The 12858-nt window shown below is 40.3% G+C and overlaps 1 protein-coding gene across 1 annotated transcript in view; it reads left to right on the forward strand.

Moving 5' to 3' along the window:
• MAML2 (mastermind like transcriptional coactivator 2) overlaps positions 1-12397 on the forward strand; it is a 397278-nt gene extending 384881 nt beyond the window's left edge. The window contains exons 4-5 of the mRNA XM_043897378.1: positions 3579-3690; positions 8069-12397. Of these exons, the coding sequence (XP_043753313.1) occupies positions 3579-3690; positions 8069-9087 (1131 nt within the window). The 3' untranslated portion in view covers positions 9088-12397. The remainder of the gene's footprint in view (positions 1-3578; positions 3691-8068) is intronic.
• The last annotated feature ends 461 nt before the right edge of the window (positions 12398-12858 follow it).

A 12858-nucleotide genomic window follows, 5' to 3' on the forward strand; every position in this document is an offset into this window, starting at 1 on the left:
GGTAAAGACACAAAGAAGAAGCTGAGGTCTTACCCATGGCCGAAACAAGTTTATTGAAGGAAGAACAGAAAGAGAAGAAGGAACAGAAAGAGAACCTCAAGAGAGAGGTGTGCCATGCCCAGGGAGATACTGGCGCCAGAAGGATGAGGTGGGGGCGGAGTGGGGGAGGTTGTTAAAGACGCGGCTTTTACATATTCATTTAGGTGGGCGTGGACTGACAGTTTTGATTGACAGTTGCGAGTTACATAACAACAGATTGTCTTTCCCATAATTCAGACTGTTATAATCAGATGCATGTGTGTATAGACTATTTATGAACCCTTAATAGACTCCCGGCTGCCTAAGGTCACTTGAGGACACAACTTTGCATCAATGGCCATGCCCTGGAGTTGGAGACGCCCCAGTGGTCAGTTTATATTACTGGGTGCCTAGGGCGCATGCGCAGGAGTTGGCCCCGTCTCTGGTTATTTTGCAGCGTATCTGTGAATTCTGTACCGCCTTGGGGCCTGTCTGGGGTGGGGTTTAGAGATCAGTATGCATCCTTTTCGGACAGGCCACCCCTCAGGCCTAACTTCCTACCTAACACTTCCATTCCTTATGTATAAGTGGGAATAATCAACCTTCAGTTCAGTTCAGTCGCTCAGTCGTGTCCGACTCTGCGACCCCATGAATCGCAGCACGCCAGGCCTCCCTGTCCATCACCAACTCCTGGAGTTTACTCAAACTCGTGTCCGTCCAGTCGGTGATGCCATCCAGCCATCTCATCCTCTGTCGTCCCCTTCTCCTCCTGCCCCCAATCCCTCCCATCATCAGGGTCTTTTCCAGTGAGTCAGCTCTTCACATCAGGTGGCCAAACCATTGGAGTTTCAGCTTCAGCATCAGTCCTTCCAATGAACACCCGGGACTGATCTCCTTTAGGATGAACTGGTTGGATCTCCTTGCAGTCCAAGGGACTCTCAAGAGTCTTCTCCAACACCACAGTTCAAAAGCATCCATTCTTCGGCGCTCAGCTTTCTTCACAGTCCAACTCTCACAACCATACATGACCACTGGAAAAACCATAGCCTTGACTAGATGGACCTTTGTTGGCAAAGTAATGTTTCTGCTTTTTAATATGCTGTCTAGGTTGGTCATAACTTTCCTTCCAGGGAGTAAGACTCTTTAATTTCATGGCTGCAGTCACCATCTGCAGTGATTCTGGAGCCCAGAAAAATAAAGTCTGACACTGTTTCCACTGTTTCCCTATCTATTTCCCATGCAGTGATGGGACCAGATGCCATGATCTTAATTTTTTGAATGTTGAGCATTAAAACAACTTTTTCACTCTCTTCTTTCACTTTCATCAAGAGGCTTTTTAGTTCCTCTTCACTTTCTTCCGTAAGGATGGTGTCACCTGCATATCTGAGGTTATTGATATTTCTCCCGGTAATCTTGATTCCAGCTTGTGTTTCCTCCAGCCCAGCATTTCTCATGATGTACTCTGCATATAAGTTAAATAAGCAGGGTGACAATATACAGCCTTGATGTACTCCTTTTCCTATTTGGAACCACTCTACTGTTCCAAGTCCAGTTCTAATTGTTGCTTCCTGACCTGCACATAGGTTTGTCAAGAGGCAGGTCAAGTGGTCTTGTATTCCCATCTCTTTCAGAATTTTCCACAGTTTATTGTGATCCACACAGTCAAAGGCTTTGACATAGTCAATAAAGCAGAAATAGATGTTTTTCTGGAACTCTCTTGCTTTTTCAATGATCCAGTGGATGTTGGCAATTTGATCTCTGGTTCCTCTGCCTTTTCTAAAACCAGCTTGAACATCTGGACGTTCAGGATTCACATATTGCTGAAACCTGGCTTGGAGAATTTTGAGCATTACTTTACTAGTGTGTGAGATGAGTGCAATTGTGTGGTAGTTTGAGCATTCTTTGGCATTGCCCTTCTTTGGGATTGGAATGAAAACTGACCATTTCCAGTCCTGTGGCCACTGCTGAGTCTTCCAAATTTGCTGACATATTGAGTGCAGCACTTTCACAGTATCATCTTTCAGGATTTGAAATAGCTCAACTGGAATTCCATCACCTTCACTAGCTTTGTTCGTAGTGATGCTTTCTAAGGGCCACTTGACTTCACATTCCAGGATGTCCAGCTCTAGGTGAGTGATCACACCATCGTGATTATCTGGGTCATGAAGATCTTTTTTGTACATTTCTTCTGTGTATTCTTACCACCTCTTCTTAATATCTTCTGCTTTTGTCCTTTATTGTGCCCATCTTTGCATGAAATGTTCCCTTGGTATCTCTAACTTTCTTGAAGAGATCTCTAATCTTCCCCATTCTTTTGTTTTCCTATATTTCTTTGCATTAATCACTGAGGAAGGCTTTCTTATCTCTCCTTGCTATTCTTTGGAACTCTGCATTCAAATGGGAATATCTTTCCTTTTCTCCTTTGCCTTTCACTTCTCTTCTTTTCACAGCTATTTGTAAGGCCTCCCCAGACAGCCATTTTGCTTTTTTGCATTTCTTTTCCATGGTGATGGTCTTGATCGCTGTCTCCTGTACAATGTCACATACCTCTGTCCATAGTTCATCAGGCACTCTATCTGATCTAGTCCCTTAAATCTCTTTCTCACCTCCACTGTATAATCATAAAGGATTTGATTTAGGTCATACCTGAATGGTCTAGTGGTTTTCCCTACTTTCTTCAATTTAAGTCTGAATTTGGCAATAAGGATTTCATGATCTGAGCCACAGTCAGCTCCCGGTGTTGTTTTTGCTGACTATATAGAGCTTCTCCATCTTTGGCTGCAAAGCATATAATCAATCTGATTTCAGTGTTGAGCATCTGGTAATGTCCATGTGTAGAGTCTTCACTTGTGTTGTTGGAAGAGGGTGTTTGCTATGACCAGTGCATTCTCTTGGCAGAATTCTATTAGCCTTTGCCCTAACCAACCTTATCAAGGAGAAAATGAGATAATATGCACAGAATGCCTATGTCAGTTGCCTGATAGGTTATCTCCTCCTATCTCTCAGGTTGCCAAATTTAGCCAATAAAAACAAAGAATACCTGAGTGTCCTGCATTTTGTCTGACAGTCTTATTCCTACAACTTCCACACATGGTGGGGCCAGAAGTACATAAAGGTACCAAAGTATATCAGGTGTGCTACAAAACAAAACTAGAAATACCCATCTGTGAAGTCACAGAAAATCTGTCCTCTCTGAAAGCTAATTGCATAGTAAAGAAAATGAGAGTAGTTACTAGACTCAAAATACATGTTGCATGTTAACGAGAGGTAGAAACTAAACTTTTATGAAGGAAATTGAAATCTAAAAGATCAGTCTCTAAGTAAGGTCCATGATTCGCCACTGACTTGAAAACATGAAAAAAAAAAAAAACCAAAAAACTAAGATCCATGATTCTTGACTATGACTGCAAAATTGTTCTTACCTTTTGAATAACAGTATTTATTCAGAATTTGTTACCTTTTGAATAATAATATTCTTACGTTTTTGAATAACAGCTATACATTTTTACAAGTGGGAAACTAACAATGCAGTTTATTATATTTTCATTTGTGTTTTCTAGGAGAAAATTGCTCCACAAGATCAAATAAACAGACATTTGACAAGGCCACCCCCAGATTATAAAGACCAAAGAAGAAATGTGGGCAACATGCAACCAGCTGCTCAGTATTCTGGTAAGTGTTCTTAAAAATTAATAAAAATCCTAACTGTGAAAAGAAGAACACTGTTCAGTTGTTAGTATTCCCTCCTTTCCTCATTTCATATTTAATTGTAACATCTTTCTTAGACTCCTTCTCTAGCTCCCATTTAACTTTCAATCAGGACCAAACTGGACTATTTTTTAGTCCAGGCATTAGTTTTTCTAACTTATTTTTGTTCCTCATTCATGGTTTTCACTGCTCTCGGGATTACCTCTGAGAGTCTAAAAAGCATAAATATTTTCTAAATGCTAGGTTCAACCATTCTTCTCCCAACAGCATATTTTGACCCAGACAGTGTAAGATAAGCAGATGTTTCACCCTCACGGTCCCATTTGTAATTTGCATAGAGTCCAATGTTTCTGTCTCCACTTTGGGCTCATCTCCCTAAGACAAATAGCCCTATTACCAAAAAATAATTGAAAAGCAAATTATGTCTTTAGGAAGTCTCTCAAAAATACCAAAGGTGGATTACATGTGAAATATAAAGCAAGGGACTTCCCTGGTGGTCCAGTGGTTAAGATCCCTAGCTCCCAATGCCTGGGCCCCAGGTTTGATCCCTGGTCAGGGAATTAGAATCCCACATGTCTCAATGAAGAGTTGGCATACTGCAACTAAGATTTAGTGCAGCCATATATATATATATATATATGTATATACACATATGTGTGTATATACACATATATATGTTTATATAAAGCTATGTGTGTGTATATATATATATGTTATATATATATATAAAACAAAACTTCTTAACAGATCTCTCAATATAACATAGATGACAGACACTACCCCTAAAATCTCTCTCCTTCCAGTCTCTGAACTCTAAAAAACCTCTCTCAAACCTATCCTGCGCGGCCCCTGCTTTCTCCTAGTCAGCATCTATTCCAGTCTTTTCTGTCCAGAACTCCCTGGACCTTCTCATGTAAATTAAGCTTGTCCTTGAGTGTCCCAGATTCTCTCTGCTTTACCTGTTATCTTCATCTGTCCAGGAAACCATAAAGGAGATGCTCTAAAGAGGGAGGGGTATGTGAATATTTCTGTTCATTAATATTTTCCGATCCTGTTAAGTGTAGTAGCCAATATATTGTTCTAGTTTATTTCACCTCTTTCAAATGCAACAGATTGCCTCTTTCCACTAAAATCGGGAGTGCGATATATGTATTCCATTCTCTAAGATTCCTTTGCCTCGGGGCAAAAACAGGATTCGCTGTTTGAATCTGTCCTCAACGAGGCTGAATGACAAGATGGGTTTTATTTGGAGCATGGCTTCTTATACCACAGCCTTCTTGGCCCACCAGTGGGCTTGGGGTAAGCTAAGCACGCTTTGAAATACTATGCCACATTCAAAGCGAACGTTTGGGCTTTTTTTTCCCCAGCCATGTGAGATTCCCAGCGAGAGCAGGGAGAGGCTGGTTAGTGGCTCTATCATGTTATCAGGGGTCCAGGCTTCTTTATTTTTCTGCTCGGCCTTCTTGAGCATGTAGCTTCCATTGTAAAGGTTGCCTGGCCACCACATCACCCAGCTTCGTTTCCACATTCCGGGTAGAAAGATGAAAGAAGGGAAGAAGTAAAATGGCCTTCCAAACGAATCAGATTCCCTTTTAAAAGTAGGGTTTTTGGGGATACTCAACTAGTAACTTCTGCCTTTAGCCAGAATTTATTCACATGGGCCCCCCCACCCCCACCCCATCAGCAAAGAAGTTTGGCAAATTGTGGCTTTTCAGCTGGGCACATTGTTGCGAAATGAAGGCTGTGTTTCTAAGGGAGACGTGGAGGTTGGTGATTTAGACCTGTGTCTCTTCCACAGTGTATTTGGGCATTTCGTAAGGGAGGCATCCTTAGCGCTAACTCCCAGACGGGTAAGAATCACTGCTCTAGAGTACTGCATTTCCCATGTCTTCTAAGAAGGAAATAAACATCAAGCACAACACAAGCTCTTTTATCATTCTGTATTTCAATCTGAGGACAATAATAGTCACTTCGGCCAGATGTTAATCTTAGAAATGCTATGTGAAAAGCACCTAGAACAATTTCTACCACATATCAGGAGCTTCTAAATGTTAACTGTGATTAATATTTTGTGATCTTTATGGAAATTCTCTTCTGATCGTTTAAAAATATAGCTCTCTAGAGGGGTAGGTTGGGGGAGTGGGAGGGGGTATATGTGTACGTATAGCTGATTCATGTTCACAGCAGGAAATAAGACAACGTGGTAATAATGCACTTATACTCCAGTTTAAAAAATACTTTGATAAATAATGAATACCTTTTAATTAATAAATAATGTGTGTGTGCATACAGTGTAAAGCAGTTATACTGCAGTTTAAAAAATACTTTGAATGATAAATAAATGAATAATTTTTAAGAGTGTAAAGTAACCTAAATAAAGGGTGCAAATTTTGAAAAGAAAAAAAAAAGACTTAATAACACCAACCAAATATATCAACTTTTGAAAGATGTCCTCTTAATACAACATGTTCACTCCATAACCATCACCATCCTAGACTTTGGTCTTACAGGCTATCACCTTTGGAAAATTGAATTAAGTTGAATTTTTGCAAAATTGATTCTATGCTAATGTCACCCCAGATGCTTGCTACTTAAGTGACCCTAACAATAAATGTTTTGGAAAACATAAAAAAGCACAGCTCTACTCACAAACCTTTTCAGAGCATATTGTTAAAATAGGGGGCATCTACAGGGAGTGATTTGTAAAGCCTCTAAAGTGTTTTCCATAGCATTTCTATAATGGAAATTGCCTTTTCGTGAACCTCCAGATACCAAGATGATATTGCTTAATGTCATTAGCAGCCTGTGAACTCTGAGTTATTGTCCAAGTATCTCCTATCTGACTCTGATCGCTCTTCATTAAACACTGCCCTGCAAACACAGTCAGGGCCCTATGCTAAACCTGGAGATACAGGGAGACACAAGAGACAGCTCTTGCTTCAAGAGGAATGTAGTCTAGTAGCACATATTTTTAAACAAACAGCAAGGACTTCTGTCTTTCAAGGTGTGTACCATGCTAGCTATCCTCAAGCGGTAGGGGAGAGCCTTGGGTTATAATTGCAGCCATTCTCTTTTCACACACTGCCATTCTGATTTTCATATGTGTCTAATTATCTGTTTCTCAGTATCTCTGATTTCCAAGTTATAGCTTTGTTTCATTGTCTCATTCATTCATTCAATAATTATCAGTTGAATAATTATCAGTTGAATGCTGATCCACTACAGTTCGAGAATATGATAGTGAACAAAACAGGCAAAAATTCTTTCTCTCAGGTAACTTATCATCTAGCAAGCATTTTTATTTACCTTTCTGGCATTCCATTTTTACCTCTCAAGATGTCTTTCCCATGATGATTTTAACCTCCCCAAGCCAGGAAGATTTCAATGTATTGATTAATCACTATCTGATAGGGTGGAGCCTCCCTATTTAGCAGGCTGTGGTTGAATAGTCCCACGCTCAATCACTTATTTCCAGGCATCGATGTAGCCTCAACTGCAGCTCCATGGATTTCCCAGTACAGAAGCTAAATGCTAAGTAAAACTTGAAAGAGCAAATGCTGCTTGGGAGAGGAGGCTGGAATATCAGGGAAGGCTTAATGAAGGAGCCTGGACCTTGGTCTGAGCCTTTGGAGAAAAGATAGGACTTGGTGAAGTAAGAAGGGCATCCTGTGAGAAGGAAATGGCATGAGTGGAAGTAGCTCATGGTGTGTGGATACCAATGCCATGATAACTGTACCTCCTAGAGCAGAGTACTTTCTGTATGGAGATTATCACTGGAGCAGGGATTGCACTGAATTCCAAATGTTTGAAGAGATGGGAATTTACCCATCTTGTGGCAAATTCTTGAGTGGGGATGATAAAGATGAAAACTGGACATGATTTTCAAGGCCATAGATTTGGACCATTGATCTAGTAGCCATGTATAAGATGCATCCACATGTTCTAATTTGGACCCGGGGGGTAACCTGTAGCATGGATTTTAGGACAGCTGGAAAGTCAAAGTTGTAGTCTTTGGTCTTGAAACAGAGTAAAGGTAATTCAGAATGGAAGATTGACTATCATTCCTCAGTGTTTCCAGAAGGAGAGTAAAGCCTGAAAAATAGAACCATTCTATTTCAGTCTTTTTTCTATCATGTGTAAACTCTTGACCAAGGGATAACTTAGGGTGATGCTTCCCCCCAAAAGCTGTCAGTCCTTTTATGTAATATGCTGTGATGATTATTTCTCTTACTCTGTTCTTATACCCAAAGGCAGCCTCAGAGCCAATAAGCTATTGTCAACTGCTCTAAGAGAGGAGATAACCTGCTGTTATGAACTAACATAATTCTCTTCTTTTTCTTAGGTGGCTCATCGACAGCGAATTTAAACTCTAACCAGGCTTTGGCAAACCCAGTTTCAACGCACACCATCCTAACTCCAAATCCCAGCCTCATGTCTCCTCCTCATGGGACACGAATGCCGTCCTTACCCACAGGCGTTCAGAACGTAGGGATGTTCGGGAACCTGCCTTGTGGTCAACCCAGCACATACAGCGTCACTTCAGGAATGAGTCAACTGACCCAACCGAGGAACCCAAACCAACTGATAGCAAATCAAAACAGCCCTCTGATGCCACGGCCGCCCACTTTAGGGCCCAGTAATAACAACAGTAACAACGTGGCCACTTTTGGGGCTGGATCTGTTGGCAGTTCGCAACCGTTAAGACCAAATTTAACCCACAGCATGGCCAGCATGCCAGCACAGAGAACGTCAAATGTAATGATCACATCCAACACGGCAGCACCAAACTGGGCCTCTCAAGAAACAACAGCCAAACAACAGGAGGCGCTGAAGTCTGCAGGAGTGCGCTTCCCCTCCGGCACGACTACAGCCTATGCGCCAAACCAGTCACTGCAACAGGCGGTAGGCAGCCAGCAGTTTTCCCAGAGAGCAGTGGCTCCTTCTAATCAGTTAACACCAGCCGTGCAAATGAGACCCATGAACCAGATGAGCCAGACACTAAATGGACAAAACATGGGTCCGCTCCGAAGTCTGAATCTCAGACCAAATCAGCTAAGCACACAGATTTTGCCGACGATGAACCAGGCAGGGACAGGGCTGAGCCAGTCGAGGACAGTCAGCCAGCCACCCTCCCTGGCAGCCGGCGGTTTTCCTTCACCCAACCAAAGTTCCAGGGCATTTCAAGGAACTGACCATGGCAGCGACTTAGCTTTTGACTTTCTCAACCAGCAGACTGATAACATGGGCCCTGCCCTAAACAGTGATGCTGATTTCATCGATTCTTTATTGAAGACAGAGCCTGGTAATGATGACTGGATGAAAGACATCAATCTTGATGAAATCTTGGGGAACAACTCCTAGAGGAGAAGAGGGAGACAGTTCACAAACTGCAAGCACTAGAAGGCGGTATTTTACAAGGACTCTGGAAAGGCCAAACTGTTGACTTTTAGTTGGACTCTAGGGAAGATACCTTGGCTTAAAAATGGAAAGCAGAAAGTAACTGTAGTGGTGAACGTTTTGGTCCAAATGCTTGTTTTAAATCTCAAACCTGGAAGTAAAGCATTGGGATCACCTTTGCCTGTCTAAACCCCAGGGCACAGTATCCAGTTTATCCAAACAGAACGGTGATGTCGATGTACAATTAGTTGTATAAAATAGGCTTCCCAAGGTCCTCTTCTCCCTGAAAGAAAAGGAATAGAACTTGTAGCTCGTCTAAACCCCATGCAGAGGTACTCGTTCCAAGCAACGAGCCACAAATTCCTTAATCTGCTCCAACAGATGTATGTGTGATTTAACCTCTCCACTCCATCTTTTCATTTAGGTTTCCTAAAACTTCCAGGGTTGGTTGAAATGTTATAGATTTGTTTGGAGTAACCAGTGTCCTAAGTGAGGGAAAACCGGAGAACACAGAGAATATCCAGTGAACTCTCAACTTTCTTCCCCAGATTCATCCCTTACTTTTCCAGTTTTCCCACCGATCCTGTCCTTCAGCAAGATGCTGTGTCTAGTAAGGAACAGGAACGCAGAACTGGTCAACTTTTTTCTACAACCAGTTTCCAAACCCAGTTTCTGAATCTTAAGCTTCAATTATGGTCTGTCCTAATCATACTGAAATATTAGTGCACACCAGTCTGCATCAGATCCCACTATTTAAAAGAGAAAACACTCCATTGGGCATTGCTTTAAAGGAGATGTATTAACCACAAATAGCCTGAGGTGTTACTTACTGTTGATGATGCCTGCTGGTTAGTTTCCATACTGAGTGAAACTGAACCTGGCCCTGTCTGCTTATTTTGATGGTCAGTGACTGATTTGTAAGAAGATGAAGTTTGGAAACCAAAACTGAAATTATAAAGTGTCATGTTTTGGTTAAAGGTAAGAAGCAAAAGGTCAGAACCAGGGATGGTGGGTACACATCTATGTCATAGGGTTTGAAGGAAAGTGTAACTGAAACAAAAAACCAATCTGGCCTTATTTAGACACATTATTTGGGTGAACAACTAAATAGAATGTGATCTGTCAGTAGCAGTCTGCTCATTCTGTTGTCCCTGATGTGATGAATCATTACCACATGCTAGATGGGCCCTTCATATCCAGGTTTTCTCCCTCAGGGCAGAGCACTGTATCAAAGAAAGAGTTCCTGCTGAATTGAAACAGATCAGCTGTAAAATGGGGAATATGTATGCTGATTTGGGATGTATGCAAAATATTACTATCATTTTCCTCATTACAGAGGAACACAGGTTATCTTTAGCCTGTTTAGTTATATACTCACGTATTCAATTATCAAAAGATATTTAACTGAAATCATTTAATAACTCTTTAAATACTTGTTCTAGAAAGAACACATTTTGAAAGTTCTGCAAAGCCCTCTTGTGATCTTTAAAATGTCTAGAAGCACTCTCTTTCTTTTACACAATACCAACATCACTGGCCCAGAATCTTTTCTGTGCTAGGTTGTAAATATAAATAAATTACTTGTTTTGTAAACTTTTGTAAAGAATATTTTGGTAGAAATACTTAAAGCATATTCTTTGGGTTATATTTATACATATGTGAAATAAATATACTATCAAAAGGTTATATTTTATACAAAAAGTAAATTGTTACCTTTTGTATGCTAATATACAAAGTTTTGTATAATATGATGGTTTATTTTTAGCTCTTACACTTCACCCTAGATGGTCAAGTGGGAACTTTTGAAAACTATCAAGAGGCTTGTTAGACAAATTTATATTCTGAAACCTCAATAAGAAAGCATTCCAGGTTTCAACTCTTTCCTTTTTATTTTTCCCGCTCCCAAATCCTCTTTTAAGCCCATAGTTCCCGTGTCTTGTTTATTCTGCTACGCACAGTGTATTGTCCTTGTTGCATGTTCTACTGTGTTTTCCCATTTTTATAAAACAGTGTTTCTCCATGCAAAAAAGTAAGGAAGAATTTATGTACATATGAACACTTTTGTTTTATGGCTCCTCCATGTTACTGTATATATATCTGCCAGCACATCCCAGTTACACTCCTGTGATTCAGCTTATTTTTACCCTAACATAAATAGTATGTTTTTGTAGTAGATATCAAATTTAAGAGATAAAGCAATCAGAATGTTTGGATTTTCTTCTATCTTAATGTGAATTTCATAATTAATGTCTATTTATTCAGCTATTCATTAAAATACAGGATTCTTTGGAAAAAAAATGGTGTAGTCTATAGTTTCTGTTTGTTGGCAGCCTATTACCAAAGATGATGTAAGCTGAGATAATGACAATTTGATAAACATTTGCAGCCAAAACTTCAGGATTTACAACTTAAAAGCTATGGGAATGCAATCTCCCTTTTATAGAAATACCAGACTTCTTAATTGTTGGCACTGCTTATCATTCTGACACAGTATCCATGAGGTAGAAGTGATTTTTCCTTTTTTTTAAATTCAAAGACTAGAAAGTAATTTAAGCAGATAATTCATTCTTGGCTTTGTGTTAAGCCCAATGAAGACAGATAACTCTGTTCTAAGTAAATGCACTAATATTACTTGCATTACTGTAACTGTACCCATAACTGTAAAGATTTCAACTTGTAAGACAAGTATTTTGTATCGTGTATAATCTCATGTGTTAAAAAAAATAGCTTAAAAAATTCTGAAGTGGTTCTCTTGTATGAAATCATGTTTCAGTCACCAACAATACTGTTGCACTATCACAGAAAGTTCTGATGGGCAAATTTATTCTTTGGGAAGCTTCTACTACTAGTGAAGTGCTGACTTGTCTCATTTCAATATTCTTTACTTCACTTAGAAAGTTTGTATTAAGATCCCTGATCCACAACAACTACCAAATACTGGAGAAACATTGCCTAATTCTCAGGCATGGTGAACCCTTGCCTGGCCTGCTGTGCGGCATTTGGTCGGCCAGGCTGACTGAACACCAAACAAGGTAAACACAGCCTCACTGAGCATATTTACACAGTCCTTCTTGGGAGTCAAGGAGATTGAGAGAAAGATGGGCCTTTGCAGGAGACAAGGGGAACCTTTCTATCAAATTTTCTCACTCAACTGTTGAAATATGTTGCTGGGGTTCCATTGTCCCTCCCTCCTCTGCCAAAAAAAGATGTGTGACATTATCCTTTTTATTAGCATTATTAACGGAGCAATAATAAAATTGATATTTTATGTCCAGTGCCTCTCCAATGACTCTGGAAGGTTGTAAACAAATAAAATCAGCATCAAAGAGAAAGATAAATACCGTATTCTAACACATATATATGGAATCTAGAAAAATGGTACTGAAGAATTTATTTACAGGGCAGCGGTGGAGAAACAGACATAGAGAATAGACTTATGGACATGGGGAGAGGGGAGGAGAGGGTGAGATGTGTGGAAAGAGTAACATGGAAACTTACATTACCGTATGTAAAATAGACAGCCAACGGGAATTTGCTGTCTGGCTCAGGAAACTCAAACAGGGGCTCTGTGTCAACCTAGGGGGGTGGGATGGGGAGGGAGACGGGAGGGAGGTTCACAAGGGAGGGGGTGTATGTGTACCTATGGCTGATTCATGTTGAGGTGTGACAGAAAACAGCAAAATTCTGTAAAGCAATTATCCTTCAATAAAAATAAATAAATTTTTAAAAAAAGAT

Source organism: Cervus elaphus, chromosome 1, assembly GCF_910594005.1.
Source record: "Cervus elaphus chromosome 1, mCerEla1.1, whole genome shotgun sequence".
Classification (NCBI taxonomy): domain Eukaryota; kingdom Metazoa; phylum Chordata; class Mammalia; order Artiodactyla; family Cervidae; genus Cervus; species Cervus elaphus.